This window comes from Telopea speciosissima, chromosome 1, assembly GCF_018873765.1.
Source record: "Telopea speciosissima isolate NSW1024214 ecotype Mountain lineage chromosome 1, Tspe_v1, whole genome shotgun sequence".
NCBI lineage: Eukaryota > Viridiplantae > Streptophyta > Magnoliopsida > Proteales > Proteaceae > Telopea > Telopea speciosissima.
In genome coordinates, this window is record NC_057916.1 from 34,469,892 (window position 1) to 34,490,345 (window position 20,454).

Below are 20,454 nucleotides of genomic sequence, written 5' to 3' on the forward strand. Positions count from 1 at the left end.
TGTCCCATTGCCATCATCGTCGATCAGGGGGTGACAAAAATCAGTGTCTACAGGAAGCGTTTACCATAATAATTTTTTCATGCTTAAACCACTGAGTGATACATATAGTTTAAAGTTTTCATCCTGAGCAGACCATATAGTGACTACACAAAATAAATAGTGTAATAGATAATGTTATTACAAAGGCACAAGACCCAAAAGTCAAATAAAAAAAGGGGACCAAGTCCCAGCCATCAGTATGCCCTGTAGGCAAAATCATTTCAAGAACATCGATCGCAGTGCTCCTCCACCACCTGCATCATAATCTAAAAAATATGTATACAAGGGGTTAGCTCCACTGAACTAGTGAGGGGATGGGGATGCACAAACACACAATTCACATATAGTCCATGATGCATGCACATGTTAGTAAATTTTTCACCTACAGACTAAGTCAATGGTATATGCTACTATGACAACTCGGGAGACACTGTGGGTCACTTCGATTATCACCACAATGAAACCTCAATTGTCACCAGGGGGCCTACGCCGATCGAAGCCACCAAAACCACCTAGTGGCAGACCCCGATAACCATTACTACCATGACTGGCTCTCTCTCACTCCACAGAATCCGGAGCTCTGGTTACCCAACACCTAAACCCCTGTTGGTAAGGGTTGTAGCATAAGGGTACAAAGGTCCTAGCCGTAAATATACTACATGCAAGTTCTATAGTCCCGAGAGGTATTCCGAGTGCATGAACATCCCATTCCATCTAGTACCCGGGTACCAGCACAGCACGGCGCATACAGTTCAATATGACAATCAATAAAATATATTATACATTCATGGGGTTCTGGCACCGGTACTTACCGGCACCGTAACCCAAATAAAAGATGGAGAGCAATCACAACATCATCATATCAATCAAGTATTATAAAGTATGTAAGATGCGTAATTATGCTTAATAACGTATACTAGTAGCATGGTACATGTACAATTAATAATAGCAAACCCAAATAATAACCAAACCCACTCACAATATAGGTTATGTTCCGTTGTTACAAGGTAGGATCCCCAAAAGGCATCCCTTAAATTACCTAAGTATAGGGCTTCAAAGGCAGGGCAGTTTTATGGGTGGTCTTAACCCAAATCCTGAAATCGCATGTAAAACCTCTCTAACTTATAGCTTTAAAGCCTGACGGTTTTAAGGGTGGTTTCTCGTAGGTCTCAAAACTACATGTAAAATCTTACACCTTCAGGTTCGAGATTCAAGGGGTTTTTCACCAAGGGTTTCATTCCCAAGGAGTTTAAAGGTATGAGAACATCAAAGGAGTTTCCCCCTAGGTCTCTTAGGGTCCTAAGACCTCATTAGGTCCATACAATCCAAAGGATTCAACAGGAGAATCCAAGAAGAACCTAATGTAAGGCATAATAAGGTAGAAACCCTAAGGCTTTCAAGTAGGATGAGATGGTGAGTCTTAGGGTTAACAATGGAGTGTAATAACTCCACAATAGCATAGGTTAAAGGTTCCAATCGATCCTTTGGTTCCAAGTAGAACCCTAGGTCAAGGTTTTCCCATCTCCCAGGTTTACAAAACCCAAAAATAGAATAAGGGATGAGAGTTTAATGGCCTACCTAACCAAGACAGAGGAGCTCCACGTTTAGGGCTCTAAAGGGTGGGTTCTCAAGCCTCCGGCCAAGCCCTTTCACCCACCTTCTTCCTTTTCCCCTTGCTTCTTACTCTCTTCCACGTTTTTGGCCTGAGGAGTAAAAGAAATGGGCTAAGGGAATCTAAGCCTCTATTTATAACTTAAATCCTTTCTAAGGTCTGTTTGGTTGGGTATTAAATAGATCAAAATCCATTTTGGGTCATATTAGGTTAAATGGGTCCTTCCACTGGTCCCACAAGGAAAAGAAGATTTATAAGTGGGGTCCACCAGATATGGGAACACAAGTCCCTTACACATTTCCCAAGGTAAGTGGAACCCACAATAAAATATTTCACCATTCAGCTAAAATAGCCTAGGCGGTCCTATGGTGGCTTTGCTTAGTACCCAACCACATAGTAAACCATCCAAGCAAGGATAGGTTACAGCTTAACCCAGACATGCCCCGCTTTACCCCGTACTTCGAGGACATCAAAGGGAAGGGTAAACAAACAAAACAAGGGGCTAGAAACTTACTTCTCAACTGTCATGGTGTGTCCCCCATGACCCCGAATAGTTTCCCCACAGCAATACTAAGTTCATCATTGAACGAAGTGTCTAAGTGAGGCGACGCTCCAGGGTACTCTCTCTAAAATTCTTCACTTCCCGGGCTGGTACTTGGAGGATAGTCAACAAAGTCACTATCAATGAATTTCCCCCACTGTCGGTTGAGGAATCTTTCCTCCACTGGTAAACCCGTACTATGGTCAATGATCTTGTAGCTGGGTTTGACCACCATTGAGAATAATTCACCAGCATACAGGACAACGGTATTTACACTTCACAAGGAAGAAAGAATAATTAATTATTATGCTGGGTGCGGTTATAACATTCCCCCCACCTTACAAGAAATTTCGTCCCCGAAATTTGACATACCTTGTAGGAAAACAAGGAAAGGGTACTTTGCCCGCATCTCTACTTCTGTCTCCCAAGATGCTTCCTCCTCAGGATGATTGCACCATTTCACCTTCACATAGTGGATAGGCCGGTTGTGAAGGTGAACAACGTTACTATCCAGAATCTTCTGAGGTTGCTCTTTGTAAGATATGTCGGCCGCTAGCTCTGGCGGCTCCTGTGATAGAACATGGCTTGGGTCATGAACGTACTTTTGTAACATGGACACATGGAAGGTGTTATGCACACCATCCAAGGACGGAGGGAGTTCCAACCGATACACTACTAGCCCAATCCTTGTAAGGATCTCAAAAGGCCCTATAAACCTCGGACTCAGCTTGCCCTTCTTACTAAAATGCATCACCCCTTTGGTGGGTGATACCTTAAGGAACACATTATCGCTGATAGTGAACTCCAGGTCTTTTCGCCTCAGATCCGCATAACCTTTCTGCCTAGACTGGGCTACTTTGATCCATTTACAAATCAAGTCCACCTTCTCGCATGTCGTCTGAATCAACTCGGGACCAAGAATATGCCATTCGCCCACCTCGTCCCAGTATAGAGGTGTTTGGCACATCTTCCCATACTGAGCTTCGAACTGTGCCATACCAATAGTAGAATGGTAACTGTTATTATAAGTAAACTCGATGAGTGAGATGTGCTCATCCCAGCTGCCTTGCATGTCAATGGCACAAGCTCGGAGCATATCTTCCAATGTCTGATTAGTCTTCTCTAACTGTCCATCAGTCTGAGGATGGAAAGCTGTACTAAAACTCAACAATGTACCCATTGCCTTCTGAAATCCACCCCAGAACTTAGATGTGAATTTGGGATCCCGGTCAAAGATGATGCTAACTGGAACTCCATGCAGACGAACCACATTGCCAATACACAAGCGAGCTAACTTGTCCATCGAGTAAGTGATCCACACCGGGATGAAATGAGTTGTCTTCATCAATCTGTCATCTACCACTCATAATGACGAAGTCCATGGTAACAAGTTCCCACTTCCACTCCAGAATGGGCAACGACTGAAAAAGGCCATGAGGTCGTTGCCTATCCTCCTTCACCTGCTGACATGTGGGACATCTTACCACAAATTCAGCTACATCTCTCTTCATCCCACTCCACTAATAGCGCTTTTTCAAGTCTCGGTAGCTGCCTGGGTGAATTGAATAAGGAGAGTAGTGGGCTTCAAATAACACTCCCTTCCTCAACTGAGCACCATAAGGTACGCACAATCGATCTCTAAACATGAGAACACCATCCTCTATTAAAGTGAAGTCTAGTTCTCATTGCGTGTCTTCTTTGATTGCCTCACTTATCCCTTGAAACTCCTCAATGGAAATTTAGGCCGACTTGATCTTTTCCATTAGTGTCGACTGTACTTGATAAGGCTGTCATAGACAAGGTAACACCCTCTACCAGCAAATCCAGGTCCTCTCTTTCTATAGTGATATAACTCTTTTATCTGGTTTGAGCTGCTTGAACTCAGATTTCTAACAACATCCACCACTAACGATGTAGTTTAAGACGATCCTGAAATCTGTGGATTATAAGTCAACATACATAAGAGCCCAAGAGGTTCGATCTTTGGATACAAACCATAAGGAAACAAAAGGTCCAACTAAACCTCTGGACTACATCCAAAGTCATACACCCATCACTTGGGTTGCAAGGTTAGGTTTATACTACTTTTCTCATGAGGTTTTTGATCTGAAGACTTTCACTTCTGATTCTCCATTACCTAACTCAACTTTAGAATGAATTGAAATATTGATGGAATCTCCTATTGTTCACTCCCAATATGGAGGGAACGCATTAGTGACCCATTACTCCACTTATACATATTATTGAGTAAAGTTCTGTCAAATACTTCAGTTCCAATTTTCAAGGCCATTCAACCACACAAGACTACAAGACCAACTCCCGACAGAATATTCTACACCGACTTCCATCCCAAGAGCTATTACCAATTTCTTTACCTCTAGTCTAGACTACCTCTTCTAACCATCCTTCAGTTGTGGGCGAACAGCCGTATTAACACTCCACTACACGCCTTACAGCCTTTCACCGCCCCTCCAAAATTTAGACACATATCTGGGATCCTATAGGACAAGGTCCATGGACTAGGCCCATATACCAAGTCATTCCTAACATTTCTGGTAGGGTTATCGATAAGTCCTAGGAATGGTACTCCCAAGTGACACGGGTACCATAGGCTCACCCAAGAGCACTCAGGACCACTCCCAGTACTTCCAGTACGATTACTAATGAGTTCTAAGAATAGCACTCCCAAAGGGACTCATGGGGCCGATGCTCAAACTCAATCGACTCACCTAAGTGACGCTCAAAGCCAGTCAAGATTTAAGAATCAGCTCTCCTGAGGATGCTCAGGGTTGACACCGAGATCTCCATCTAATACTCCCGAGGGGTACTCAAGCTCAGGCAAGATCCAAGTCATTCTCCCAAGGATCGCTCAGGGCTGATACCAAATTCTCCATCTGACACTCCTAAGTGGTACTCAGGGTCAAACAAGGCCAAGGATAGGCATGCCCAAGGATATTCGGGGCCAATCTCAGAACTATGGATATCTCCCAAAGAAGCCTGGGCTAATCATTGAGGCCACGAGAAAACAAAAGAAAAGAAAAGAACAACCCTCCTCCTAATCTTTAGACTACGTAATAAGTCCTTTGGTGAGTCTCTCACCGATAGTAGGCTATGTACTAAGGGATTCCTATAGCAACGATCGAAAACTAAAATTGAGTTCAAAGTTCTAATAAAACAGAGCATAAACATGTAATAGGTATGAACATATGGTACCTGACACAATGAACTTCATCTTATAGTCATGTTAGCAATGTGAAGAAAATAATGCATGTCAGGCATTAAGAATAAGATACCTATCACTGCGCTCGGTGGTGACTCTGTCCACTCTAGAATCATGGTAAGACGTTGCTTTGGGACCCACTGTCCCGCTGTGACTCCTCGGGATACAAGACATTCAGATACGGCACGTACTCGGCCTTATGGTATGGGTAATTCCTAATCATATGCCCCCGCTCGCTGCATCCGTAGCATGTAATATTTGGATCACAAGCCTGAGGGGTATTGGTGGACCGTGATGACCGATTATGTGGAGTTGCATTCCATCTCCCAGCCTGCACTAGAGTTTAACCAGGGTAGGTCCCTTAAAAATTCTTATTGGGTCCCACGGGTTCCTGTGGACTTATAGGTCTCTTTCTGGATTTTAGCTAAGTTACATATTCCTCCTCTTGTCCGTCCTTCCCAGACTTATCAGGTACAGGGTGTGTATCCGACACTGGAGGAGTCCCTGGAACAGCTTGTGCCCACTGCGCAGTGTGAAACTGTGCATTCAGACTAGCCATGAACTGCTGCTGCGGATGTTACACTGTAGCAGTTACCTCATTCATGAATAGTTCTTGACGTTGCTGAAGGTCTTTTAGCTTATCCAAGAACGTGTCCTTCAAAAATTCATCTTGGGGTCGCAAGAAACTTCTCATCATATCATTCACCATAATGATGACATTGTGAGCAGTGAGGGAGGGTTGTGTAGCAAGTGCAGGGGTGGGTTGCCCTGCGCACCAGTGGTAGCAGGTTCTGAGGGAGGTACAGGTGGTGGTACCTGCGATGGGGGCACTGGCTGCGTTTCCCTTGCTATTGCTTAAAGCTGGGCGTTCATGGTTTGCATGAATAAGTGCTGCTCTTGTTGCATGGCCCGCTAATCCTGTAGCATAGCTTACAACATGTTTTTCAGCATTGCGGTAACCCCCGCATCATTTTGAACTAGAGGCATCTCTAACAGAACCGCACCTGAGGAGTCTGCGACCTCATCATGGGGAGGGGAACGATTCCCACTAGAACGGGTACGAACCATTTCAAGTACCTGCTCATTCGTCACCCTCATAAAAAAAAAGGAGTCAAATTATCAACGCATAAAAGAAGAGTTTAAGTCATTGAGTTCCCACACACATATGCATGCATGACAAGTCGTAAGTGATGGGAAAAACATAAAGGAGGAGTACTATGAGTTAGAATTGGATTGGCCAAGGAAAGCTAGTCAAAAATTCCATTGTTGGCTTGGGCGGTTGAAGTGCAAGTTACAAGTAGATCATACAATCGCCTGATCAACCACCCAAAAATTTCTACATTCAAACACAGAGACTGACAGTGACAGTGACATGGAATCCTAAGCTTAGGGTCTATAGTTCTTTTATGTTTTCTTACGTTTTATGCCCTTTACATTAGTTTAGTTCAAGTAGTAGTAGTCTATTTCTTTTCCCATTTATGTAAGAGCTCAAGAAATTCAACTGAAATTATGAATGAATAGTTTTTTTTTCATTACTGTGCCTTGTTACTTTGTTTATTATCGATGTTATCGGCTTTCACTCTTAACTAGTCTTCTACCTATGTTGTGTACTCATCAACTTATTATCTTGCCAGATTTTAAGTTTTGAACCTAATTGTGTAGAGAAAATCAAGGGTCTTCGCTAGACTGTGATTGGTGCAGAGCATCACGCTCTGATACCACGCTGTCACACCCTCATCCTAATAAGAGATAAAATATAATAAAAAGGTATGACTAGGACGACACATATCATCACAACCACTACCAGGATCACAGATGCAGTGTCCCAATACACAGTCAAAACTAATATTAACAACACAGTAATATTAGAACGTGGAGGAAGAAATATTATATTTTGAAAGATCAGAAATACAAGCGGAAGCGTTTACCATAATAATTATTTCATGCTCAAACTACTAAGTGATACATATAGTTTAAAGTTTTCATCTTGAGTTGACTATATAGTGACTACACAAAATATATAGTGTAACAGATAATGTTATTATAAAGGCATAAGGCCCAAAAGTTAAAATAAAAAAGGGGACCAAGTCCTAGCCATCAGTATGCCCTGTAGGTAAAATCATTTCAAGAACATCGATCGCAGTGCTCCTCCGCCGCCTGCATCATAATCTAAAAAGTGTGTACACAAGGGGTTAGCTCCACTAAACTAGTGAGGGGATGGGGATGCATAAACACAAAATTCACCTATAGTTCATGATGCATACACATGTTAGTAAATTTTCCACCTACAGACTAAGTCAATGGTATATGCTACTATAACAACTCGAGAGACACTGTGGGTCACTAAGATTATCGCCACATCGAAACCTCAATTGTCACCAGGGGGCCTACGCCGGTCGAAGCCACCAAAACCACCCAATGGCAGACCCCGATAACCATTACTACCATGACTGGCTCTCTCTCACTCCACAGAATCCAGAGCTCTGGTTACCCAACACCTAAACCCCTATTGGTAAGGGTCGTAGCATAAGGGTACAAAGGTCTTAGCCGCAGATCTACTACATGCAAGTTCTATCGTCCTGAGAGGTATTCCGGATGCATCAACGTTCCATTCTATCTAGTACCCAGGTACCAGCACAGCACGACGCATACAGTTCAATATGACATTCAATAAAAGATATTATACATTCATGGGGTTCCGACACCGGCACTTACCGGCACCGTAACCCAAATAAAAGATGGAGAGCAATCACAACATCATCATATCAATCAAGTATTATAAAGTATGTAAGATGTGCAATCATGCTTAATAACGTATACTAGTAGCATGGTACATATACAATTAATAATAGCAAACCCAAACAATAACCAAACCCACTCATAATATAAGTTATGTTCTGTTGTTACAAGTTTGTCGCCACGATTGAGTAATACGCCACAAAGTAGGAGGTTTAACCCTAGGGAAAAAGTGAGAATAAGGTTAAACAAAGAATGGAGAGGATCCCCAAAAGGCATCCCTTAAATCACCTAAGTATAGGGCTTCAAAGGTAGGGTGGTTTTATGGGTGGTCTTAACCCAAATCCTAAAATCGCATGTAAAACCTCTCTAACCAGTAGCTTTAAAGCCTGGCGGTTTTAAGGGTGGTGTCTCGTAGGTCTCAAAACCACATGTAAAACCTTACACCTTCAGGTCCGAGATTCAAGGGGTTTTTCATCAAGAGTTTCATTCCCAAGGAGTTTGAAGGTATGAGAACATCAAAGGAGCTTCCCCCTAGGTCCCTTAGGGTCCTAAGACCTCATTAGGTCCATACAACCCAAAGGATTCAAGAGGAGAATCTAAGATGAACTTAATGTAAGGCATAATAGGGTAGAAACCCTAAGTCTTTCAAGTAGGATGAGATGGTGAGTCTTAGGGTTAACAATGGAGTGTAATAACTCCACAATAGCATAGGTTAAAGGTTCCAATCGATCCTTGGGTTCCAAGTAGAACCCTAGGTCAAGGTTTTCCCATCTCCCAAGTTTCCAAAACCCAAAAATAGAAGAAGGGATGAGAGTTTAATGGCCTACCTGACCAAGACAGAGGAACTCCACGTTTAGGGCTCCAAGGGGTGGGGTCTCAAGTCTCCAGCCAAGCCCTTTCACCCACCTTCTTCCTTTTCCCCTTTCTTCTTGCTCTCTTCCATGTTTTTGGCTTAAGGAGTAAAAGAAATGGGCTAAGGGAATCCAAGCCTCTATTTATAACTTAAACCCCTCCTAAGGTCTGTTTGATTGGGTATTAAATAGGTCAAAACCCATTTTGGGTCATATTAGGTTAAATGGGTCCACCCATTGGTCCCACAAGGAAAAGAAGATTTATAAGTGGGGTCCACCAGATATGAAAACACAAGTCCCTTACACATTTCCCAAGGTAAGTGGGACCCACAATAAAATATTCCACCATTCAGCTAAAATAGCCTAGGCGGTCCTATGGTGGCTTTACTTAGTACCCAACCACATAGTAAACCATCCAAGCAAGGATGGGTTACAGCTTAACCCAGACATGCCCCACTTTACCCCGTACTTCGAGGACATCAAAGGGAAGGGTAAACAAACAAAACAAGGGGCTAGAAACTTACTTCCCAACTGTCATGGTGTGTCCCCCATGACCCCAAATAGTTTCCCCACAGCAATACCAAGTTTATCACTAAACGAAGTGTCCAAGTGAGGCGACGCTCCGGGGTACTCTCTCTGAAATTCTTCGCTTCCCGGGTTGGTACTTGGAGGATAGTCAACAAAGTCACCATCAATGAATTTCCCCCACTGCCAGTTGAGGAATCTTTCCACCACAGGTAAACCCGTACTATGGTCAATGATCTTGTAGCTGGGTTTGACCACCATTCAGAACAATTCACCAGCACAGGACAACGGTATTTACACGTCATAAGGAAGAAAGAATAATTAATTATTATCCTGGGTACGATTATAACTCGGGGTGACCCAAACGCCAGTGCCAGAGATCAGAATGGGCCCCTGTAGATACCGCAGAAGCAATTGGACCAACCTCAAGAAAGTAGAGGCCGCCCCGCCTCTTACCCGTCGCTATAATCTTCTGCGATTGATAGTCCTGAAAGCATCTGAAGAAAAGGAAATCAGAATGGAGAAGTAGCAGTTAAGGTACTAATAGAGAGAAGATTATAACGAAAAGAAGGGACATGTAAAATACGCTGTAAAGAAATTACAGGGGCAAGGGAAATGGTGCCAACGTGGGTACCAAGTGCTTGGGAACCATCAGGAAGGGTAATGAGTGAGGACGTGTTGGATGGTTCCAAGCTATCAAAGAGGGAAGGATCAAATGTAATGTGGTGGGTGCCCCCGGTATCAAGAATCCAAGTTGAAGAAAGGAAGGGGTGGATATTACCTGTCATATTGACCAAGGGATGAGTACCAGATGGGAGCAACGACATGAGGTGATAAATCTGGGCATGCGTGAAAGCAGGTGCGTAAGTGGTGGGGGGCGGTAGAGGCCATAGCAGCAACGGGGGGCGTGTGGGGCGATTGCCATTGTCAGACCGCCTGGAGCCAGCCCGTTCCTTCCATCCGTCCTAGAACGCATGCTTCTTGTAGCATCGAGATTCAGAGTGGGCATCTTTGCCACAGTAAGTGCAGTGATAATGAGGTTTGGTGCCAAAAGAAGTGGTTCGGGCAGCAGCAGCAAGGGGCGCTGGTTCGATTTTGAGGGAAGCAACAACCATCACAGTCGAATCAAGGACGATGGAACGGGTCCATAAGTAAGATCTGGCTACAAACAGCCATGTAGGTCTTGTTCAAGCCCTGCAAAAATCCATTAAATAATCTTTAAAGAGCACGGTTTGTAAGGTGGACATGGCGCCACAAGTGCAAGATGGAAGTTCGCGGTAAGACAGGAGTTCATCACGAAGGGCCTTGATCTTGGTGAAGTAGGCAGAGATTGAATTCGTCCCCCGAACATGTGTGGAGAGGGCATGACAGATCTCAAAAATGCAAGGAGAATTCTTCTGTGAGAAGCGATTATGGGGATCGGACCGAACATCAATGGCGGAATCTATCCATATGATATTGTGGGCAATAGAAGAGATGGTAGAATGCACGATCCATGATCGAACCTTGCTGTTGCAACGGACCCAATGAGGGTAATCAGTAGAGGCGGAGTCAGGGGCCTCAAGGGAACCATCAAGAAAACCAATTTTGTTCTTCACTTCCAAAGCCATGAGCATGGAGCGACGCCAAGTGGGATAGTTATCCCCATCAAGCAAAGGGGTAACCAAAGAAGAGCCCAGTTGATCCGAAGAATGGAGGAAGTAGGGAGATGAGATGGTGATGGGAGGTTCGGCCATGGGGGAGCCGGAAGAACCCAAAACGGGATTGATCTTAGGATGATACCATGTTAGAATAGTAAGTCCAATAGACTGTAATTGGTTGCTTTCATTGAATGAATGGAAAAATAGATATATACAATGACTTTCCTATTTTATTGACTAACTTTACAAATATAAAGAAGAGATGAAAAGGAAGAAGAATACTGGAGAATATTGCATGCGGATCTCATGCAATAAAGGGATCGCATGCCATATGGAGAAGATCCATGCGATTGGATCCGATAATACGATTCCCATATCCGTCCATGTAATGAGCAACCGTGGAGTTCGTATTGACATTCTCTCTCTTATTCATACCATATGAACCTTATGTAGACCCGTATAAAGTAGAGTGATCTGTTCATAATATTCACCATCATATGATGTGAGATGATTCTTTGACTCCCACTAGTGATGACAACTTTCGTCTTCAAATCTCTGCAATATGAACAAATAATGGAACTTTTAGGTTTCTCCCTCTTGATCTCCCACAATGTTTCTCAGTAATGGACTGATATGAAACTTAGTACAAATAGAAAGAAGACCCAGAGTCCGTTATATAGATATTGTGATGTACTCCTCCCATCAAGGATTGCTATTTAGAGTACGACTCTAATCTCCAAGTTAGTAGTCCAATAGGTTTCCTCAATTAATTAAATCCAATTACTATATTGGGACATACTTGATCAATAAGTTATGGTCATGTGGGACACACAATTAGAGAATTAAATATTTCCTACAAACTTACCCCAACTTCGGGGAGAAGTTGTTTCTCGACTTGAACCCACATTACTAGGTCACAATGGAGCAACCATATCATTGCACCAAGGTCTGCCCTCTTTATCATGGTTAAAGAAAGGGAGAAGGAAATAAGTTAGTAGTCTAATAGGTTTCCTCAATTAATTAAATCCAATTACTATATTGGGACATACTTAATCAATAAGTTATGGTCATGTGGGACACACAATTAGAGAATTAAATAATTCCTACAAACTTACCCCAACTTCGGGGAGAAGTTGTTTCTTGACTTGAACCCACATTACTAGGTCACAATGGAGCAACCATATCATTGCACCAAGGTCTGCCCTCTTTATCATGGTTAAAGAAAGGGAGAAGGAAATAATAAAAAAAATGAAAATAAATAACGGACAGTATACCTTCATCATTGACTTGGATATGTATCAACTAATTAGCATGTCTGTAGAGCACGTACGTACAGGTGATCCAGGAAAATGGTCATTCTATAATGGCAGTGGAAATCACAAAGGTGGAAGACCTACCTCTTGTCCCAATGTTGTCTCTAGACGCAATGTCCAACTCAGATGATCCTTACTCCAATGGCTCTCTCCTATAGTGTATTCTAGAATCCGATAATGGACAACAAGGTTGTTATCTGGCTTCTCAGTCTCTCCCTTAGTAGTACAGTGATTAGGTGGAATCCCCTTAAGTCCAGACTTGAAGCCAAACCCCCTTGTCTTATCCCTATACTTTGGTAACTACCTATGATCAAGGTAGTTACCCTCTTGGATAAGCAATGAAACCACCATTACAACTACTCATGGTGATGCGGAAATTAGGCCACATTAGCCAACATTCTCCTACTTGGATCATATTGGCACATGCCAAGTAAATGTCTTGTGTTGCATTTGCTAATGGATATATATGAAACATCAATTTCCTTAATATTCAAAATAAAAACTCCAACTCATGAATCATGACGGTTAATATCCAATATATAGGTTACTTCCTCCCATTTATTACAATGAATTGTCATTCCCATAATGAACCCTAGTGTGGTTAGTTTCACACTTTAGAGAATCAATTTAATGGTAAATTCTGAATTAATCTTATGGTCAATTCAAGGGTATAACCCTTATTGTCCTTTATCCTTAATTAGCATTTGTCATTTCAAAACTTAAGTTGCACAAACATAATAAATGACAAGTAACTTAAGGTTCAGAAATTGTAGTATGTTAGATAAAATATTAGGTTCAAAAAAATGAATCACACAAGCTCATACAACCCATACATTTGGGTCAGGGCATTCATTTTGCTCTCCCTGTCTGGGCGCAGCAGCCCTAATCCCTTTTAGGATTCTGTTCCCTTTATTAAAATTATATCAGTTGTGTATTATTTTCTTATCCAATGCAATTTATCTATTATGGTGAAAGAAACATATGAATTTACTATTCTACTTATTTTGGGAGAGGGGTGAGGACCGTGACTAGATAGAAGATGCAACAACTTCTCGATTTGAGTCCAGTTCTACTGCATTAGCGGTGTGAATACCAAAACCGAACCTGCTGAACTGGCCTGACCCGACCCGAATGAGCCTGAACCACACCGGACCAACCTCTTATTGGATCGGCTTCGATTTTGTGTTTAGGAGTCATTCGGTTTTGGCTCGGTTCAATCTAAACCGATGATGCATTGTGAACCCGAACCCGGACCGAACCAACCCGACCCGGTACAAATCCTAGCAAAGACTAAATGCCCTAACCCCTAATCGACTAACCCCTTTCATTCTTTCTTCTGTTCAACTTTTCCTAAACTCCTAACACTCAAGAGGCAAGACTCTCAACTCTCAACTCTCACTCTTGGCGGCACTCAGGCAACCGGTAGCGAAACTTCGGTTCTTCTTCTTCCCCAAGATCTTGTATCAGTGAAAACACCTCCAAATGCTCCACCACTTCAAATTCTCGTTCCCGTCGAGGATTGACAGGTTCAAAATCATGACGAAGAATCCAAAACCAGAAGCCCAAGCGTTTTCCAATGGTCGATGTTCTCTCTCTTCGACTTGCTACTGTGCTATTTGTTTGCGAAATAAAAACTAGGTGGAGGGAGATTTGCAACGACTTGCTTCTTTACTATTTGCAACGGCGAGTTCTACTTAGGTTCTGAACTCCGATTTGCAGAGACGGGAGGTGATTTGCGATTTGAGAGACTGAGGAAGGAGAGAGAGAGTCTGTGTTTGGGGAAGTAGAATGAAAGCGTATTGTGTATCACACTACTACACTAGTATTGTTGGCTTAACCTTTATTTAATATTGTTTCTAGGTATATCAGGGTTAGATTGGTCTCCTCAATTCAGTATGTCCCTAAGTGATTTTAGAAGAGCCCTTTTGTGTAATGTTGACTACTGTGAATTAAATGTTCTTTCTAGTATTTGTTTTGTAATACTTGCTTGAATTCCATTGTCTGCTTATCTGTTTCCTTTGGACTACTATTTACATGTTGTAACAATTTCTACAACTTTTGCAATGATCAAACATCTTCCTAGTGCTTATTGAAAATTCCAATTGGAATTATAGTTTTTGGGATACAGTTATCCACTTTGAGGACAGGCTAAGAAAGAATTTGGAACTGTAAAGTGTTAATTTCTATTTCTGTATTCATCAGAATGATAATTGGCTATCCAAATCCGTTGTCAACCCGTTATCATAAATCGAAACCGACACGAAACCAAACCGCTATCAACCCGTTAGCATAAACCAAAATCGACACAAAACCAAACTGCACCGAAATCGAAACCGAATAGTCCTTATTGGTTTGGTTTCGATTTTCCTAAAAGCCACACCAAAACCGAAAAAATCGGCCCGAACCCGGACCGAACCGACCGATTAACACCCCTATGCTGCATGTATATTTGGAAAGAAATCCTTTCCGGAATGCATCCAACGGCTGGAGGAACTCGGGGTGCGTGTACGGATGACTCCAACCATTGGAATTTTTTTTTGGTAATAACTCCAACCATTGGAACACAAGAAAGACATGTTTGCTAGTGAGTGTACATGCAGAGTGCACATACATGCAGCAGAGACACTCCCCTACTTCCCAAAAAGATCCTGTCATTCCGGGCAGTGTGCAGCCATGTGCAGCACCTGAGATGAGACATGTGCATTGACCGCCTTACCCCTGCTCGGGCAAGGCGTTTGGGTAGGGGTAAGGCAGTAAATGCGCACCGCCTCATCTCAGGTGCTGCACATGCAGCACTGCTGCCCGGATTGATAGGAGTCGAGTCCCTCCTTCTCGCTCTGAAGTACTTGGGTGTGAGACACTCTCCCAAATATGCCCTTAGGACAACAACAAGAGTATTTAACGCGGGAATTTGGGAATGCAGGGGCAGAACAAGGGCTCTATCACCACATTGATCAGGGTTTTAAAAATTGGATCAGAATTGACTGGCACCGATTCCAATTAACCCCACTTTTATGTTTACTTAATAGAGAGAAATCGACGTTGAGCGCAATCCAAGAATGTATACCAAACACAATCTTAGGCTGTGTTTGGTATGCATTCTTGGAATGCATTCTAAGTCATTCTCAGATGATAAAAACAACTATTTTTGTCATTCGAGTTTACAAAGTCGACCTAGAATGCATATCAAACACTGCTCAAGACTAAACCGATGGATTTCAAATTGGAATCGATGGAGATTGATTTCATACCTGATCCGAGTTTTTAAACATTGTCATTGATCTTGTGAAGAGCTAGAAAAAAGAGGGGAAACAATGCAAAACCATGGTGTCTTGTCATTCCCAAGGTTTCGCATGGAATACAAATCTCTATCGTGCACGTTTGCTCACAATTCAAATTCTCAATATAGAATTATGAGCTTATATTATACTTGGTAACTCAATTGAAAAAAAAAAAATTTAAATCTAACTAAAGGATAAAGGGATTTGGATCCTCTACTGTGTGCTGCCCCTCCTGCCTCGTGTTGTGCAGACACAGGGTGACTTGCAATAACCGCCTTACCCCTGGTCGAATGTTTTTTCTAAACGTAAGGCGATCATTGCGCGTGACCCTGTGTCTGCGCAACATGAAACAGGACGAGCAGCTCGCTGTAGAGAATCTGGATCCAAGATAAAGCAGCTAAAATTTTAAGTTTTTAATTTCTCATACAAGGAACTTGACAGTTTGAAGCTCCACAGGTATTGCAATTTCTTTGCCTTTGCCTCCCCTAATAGCCATGAAGTCACTGTGATCACCTTCTAAATAAGCTTTCATAAACGCAACCACCACTCCTCCCACGAATTTCCTCATGGGTTCCCTTGCTTTACCATTTTTACAAAGACAATAAGTAGCTTTCCCCTTGATTCCTTTAGTATCATCATCAAGCATATCAACATGACCATAGTCTTTCACCACAAAATAACTCACCGGTGCACGACATTCGTTGAAGAAATCCTCATGGTTGACACCCTTTGGAGCACAGGGAGGGAAGAGAGGATTCCTCTTTACTTCTCCCAAACCAGAACCAACAACCAACACCGCCATGTCGAGATCGAAAGAGCGAGGAACATAGGTGAGTACCGGAGGTGGAGTTTGTTTCCCTTTGTCCATGCCGTCCACTGGGTCTATACCCATTAAGGCTGAAAATTTTAGTGAAGTGGTGGTGTGTCCAAGAGCAAGAGCGAACGCAACCTTGCCACCACGGCTGTGGCCAGCGAGTCCAAGCTTGCTTAGACTCGGTCTTACATCTGCTGGAAGAACGTTTTGCAGCCCAGCTGATAACCAATCTGTTGTTGCAGCTGCAGCCTTGATCTCCTCATTTGTGTCTGGTCCAGCCACATTGTATAACTATACATTGCCAAGCGAAATAATCATCAATGTAAACAACATCAAGGGAGAAATAACGCCACCCCTAAGCGAAATGATCATGACCAAGGGTGTGGTGGTCATTTTGCACCCATGTATCTAAGTGCAGGGGTAACGTAGGTTGCACGACCAGATGGCATTCTTTATCCCTAACATCTAATACTACATTACTACCAAAATTCTTGATTAAAATGTAGAAAGAAAAGACATTATAATCTTAGTATACTAAGTAATAGATACTCCCAATAAAATGGGTGTAGAAAAGCATTATTTTCAATCAAATCTTGGGTGTGTACAGGCAAATTAAGGTGGATGACCCTATTGAAATGACAGAATTGAATAACGAAGAAAAAAAAAAAGAGGAGAATTTCATGTTCCCTAAGCATTGCTTTATCATATTTGAAAAATTAATTCAAATGTTTCTAATTTCATGCCTGCACTAGGAACACTTTCATGCAGTCTTACCATTTTTCAGCAATGTGGAGTAGTAATTAGGCAGGATTATCATTGGATGGCTTTAGCATTGAGGGTTGATGTCTTGTATTATGTGGATTAGGTTGTGGGTTTTCTCATCCGCAAAAATTCATATAATTTATAATTTTATAGGGGTGATTACAGAAAATTGTATCCCTTTGTTTTTTTTTTTAAATTGTTTCAATGGGGGTTATTAGGATTATTAGGCGTGACAAAAAGAATCTGCAATCCTTTTTTCCATTCCATTGCTAGTGACATTATTCTAATCTCTTCGTGGACGTAGGCACCTTGTGAAACCACGTAAATCCTTACGCTGTTTGATTGCATCATGTATAAGATTTTGTTTCTCTATATTTAGAACCTCGCTCATCCTCCACCAGTCATATCTGATGACATATATCTTAGTTTCAATCTCGAGTTTACATTGACTTCACTTCTTAGACATTTTAAACTTTAATGAAATGATGATCATCTACAGAGATGATGATGTCAAAAATATATGCTACGAAATTGAGCCCTAATTGAATTCCAACATGATAGACATTGAAGCATTTAGTAATCACATCCTGCTGCGTATATGTAGAAAATCTTGTCCCCAAAAAATCAATTAAGAGAAATAAAATCCCTGTGGATTTTTACAATATTTATACCTCCCTAATTTCCTTTTATTTGTACAACCATCAATATAATGGCCATAAATGTCTACACCTATATTAGGTCGATAATACCTCTGTACTATTTTCTGATGTCCTACCCACACCATCTAAAGGCCTCGATTGGTCAAGAGATTTTGTGGTTGAAGGAAAAACCATCCCCTTCATTTAACTCATCATTTTCCTTCAACACTAGTGTGCAAAAAAATTTATTTCACTAATTAATTCATAATATGGATTAAGAAGCTAAAATATTTAATTTAGGCCTGAAAATCTTATGCTGATATATATAGATATTTCCAACAAATGAATCACCCTAAAATGATAAACAATTTGGATGGAAATTAATGTTACTTGCTTTCAGATATTGGAATATTTTTATCTCATCAATCTGTATTATATATATATATACGATCCAATTAATTAAAGGATTTGTGAGTAAAGTGTTTATAGCTTTCTTTAATTAGAATTCCATTGGGATTAATTACTAAAGCAAGTAAGATAATAGTCACAGAAACAGCTAGAAGTAACGAGGAAACGTAACTGACCTGAGGAGCAATAACGATGAAGCCATGAGAGGCTATGTGAAGTATAAGCTGAGAGTAGAAAGAATTGTTGAGAAGATATCCATGAAGAAACAGCAGTAACGGGAAGTCTCCTTTCACTGATGGCGTGGCGATCAAAAGGGGTTTCGGCGGCGGAGGAACAGATTTTGCTGCAGTTGTTGATGATGATGCTGATGATAAGGAACAGGTACTCTGTGCTTGCACTCGGACCAGCAAGCCTATGTACTTTCCCATCTCAAACACATTATTTCCAGTGGAAGAAGAAGACATGACAAGTAAAGTAAATGCTTCCTTCCTTCCTTCCTTCCTTCCTTCCTTTACACTTTACTTGATCGAGCTGATGATAAGTTCATGTGTTGACGTTGTGTGGCCTTTATAGCCTTATATTTGCTACGGATGTGTATATGAAGTCTACCTTACTCAAGAACCGTAGGATTGGAATATTTTGTTTTTGAAGATCGATGGTATATACGCTTGATCAATCCGAAGGCTTTTGTATTGGGTGTTTGCATGCGTAGCCATAGAACCTCGATATGGAGAGTCAAATTCCATTGCTTAGGCTACAAGACTGGTCTGAGCTGAACCCAAATGAGCCATGCCCTGGTTGGAATTTTCAGCCCAAGTATGGGCTTGGCCAAGCTATGATTAGGGACAAGTGACATTGGCCTCATGGACTGGGCTGGGTTTTCAAAACCGACCAAAGCCCAGCCCACCTGAATGACTCAACCCTGCGGATTTGGCCGAGAAAGTAAAAACAGCTCATATTTCATATGTTGCTATTATTGTTGTAAGGTGGGACCTATTTTACTGGTCCCATGGTGGGTCCCAACTCCCAAGTCCAGTCAGCCACACGCGGGTTCCCAGAAACGAACAGCAACAAAAAAACCAAAAAAACAAGACTTTTTATTTTTTTTTTTTTTTTTGGGTAAAAAAGCAAAAGACTTTTGACTTACACTTCGATCGGTCTATCATTCCTCTGCCTCGAAGTTTCTCTATCCATCTAGTCTAAGGACAAAAATACCCCCCTGAAACAGAGGTATCGGGGTGGCAAATCCAACTGCAACTGGTTGGACCAACCGGCTAGACCAAATAAAACTGGATCAAACCAAAATCAAAACCTTATTGATAAGTTTTGGATTGAGTTTTAGAAACCTGGAAAATCGAACCGAACTCATAACAAAACCGATAAAAGAACCAATAAGAAATAGAAAAATCATGGTTTTATTATTGGTTTTTTGTGATAATAAACGCTACCAAAACACATGTGGTACACAACCCCAGAAATAGGGTTGGGTGACATTACTGCCACACGCCAACAAGAAATTCTATCTTTTTGAGAGCATGACGATCATTTTGCCTGCCCCTATGTCTAGACGTAGAACCAGCGCACCACACATGCCCAGGCAGCATTCTTTCTCCTTGTTTTTTAAATACTTGTGCATGTGCACTGTAAATCATACTACACCAAAACCAATATCAGACCAGTACAAAATCAAACTTAACTGAACTATTTGTTTTTAGTTTAACCCACTACTGTAGAAAACCGGTTCAACACAATCAAAACAAGACAAACCGACCAATGGACACCCCCAGCCTGGGGGTATTTCCGTCCATTCAAGGACTTAATAATTGAAACAAACTCGGAACCTGCTATAACGTTCCTTACAAATGAAGACTAGAACGTTCGATCCCATTTACGTGTCATTTGCTGTCTCGTAGAATCTACAACGCTCCAGCAACACCAAAAAGCCGTTGGAAGAAATCTCCCGAAGCCAATAAGGCATATCCACTCGCAATCCTTCTTTCTTCGTCTCCACTTCTCATCGAATTCCAAAACCTTATTCACACACAACCACAAAGAAAACCCTAATTTTTCT

At 41.8% G+C, this 20,454-nt stretch overlaps 2 protein-coding genes across 2 annotated transcripts; both read right to left on the bottom strand.

Annotated features, from left to right (window-relative positions):
• Window positions 1-2,246: 2,246 nt before the first annotated feature.
• Window positions 2,247-3,495, bottom strand: LOC122648723. The gene is made up of 3 exons (XM_043841951.1): window positions 3,376-3,495; window positions 2,565-3,180; window positions 2,247-2,410 (listed from the first exon to the last, which is right to left on the bottom strand). The coding sequence occupies exons 1-3, from the start codon at window positions 3,493-3,495 to the stop codon at window positions 2,247-2,249; spliced, it is 900 nt and encodes a 299-aa protein (XP_043697886.1).
• Window positions 3,496-16,158: 12,663 nt separating this feature from the next.
• On the bottom strand, window positions 16,159-18,847 carry LOC122648733 (chlorophyllase-2). Its single transcript, XM_043841959.1, has 2 exons — window positions 18,560-18,847; window positions 16,159-16,866 (listed from the first exon to the last, which is right to left on the bottom strand). The coding sequence occupies exons 1-2, from the start codon at window positions 18,845-18,847 to the stop codon at window positions 16,183-16,185; spliced, it is 972 nt and encodes a 323-aa protein (XP_043697894.1). The 3' UTR covers window positions 16,159-16,182.
• Window positions 18,848-20,454: the final 1,607 nt, after the last annotated feature.

Coding starts and splice junctions, on each gene's coding strand:
- LOC122648723 (XM_043841951.1), bottom strand. CDS start 3,495: ATGGACAAGTTAGCTCGCTTGTGTATTGGCAATGTGGTTCGTCTGCAT. Junction 3,181..3,375: donor TCTGGGGTGGATTTCAGAAG/GCAATGGGTACA, acceptor GGTATGGCACAG/TTCGAAGCTCAGTATGGGAA. Junction 2,411..2,564: donor TTTCCTTGTTTTCCTACAAG/GTATGTCAAATT, acceptor GGTCAAACCCAG/CTACAAGATCATTGACCATA.
- LOC122648733 (XM_043841959.1), bottom strand. CDS start 18,847: ATGTCTTCTTCTTCCACTGGAAATAATGTGTTTGAGATGGGAAAGTAC. Junction 16,867..18,559: donor TCATCGTTATTGCTCCTCAG/GTCAGTTACGTT, acceptor GGCAATGTATAG/TTATACAATGTGGCTGGACC.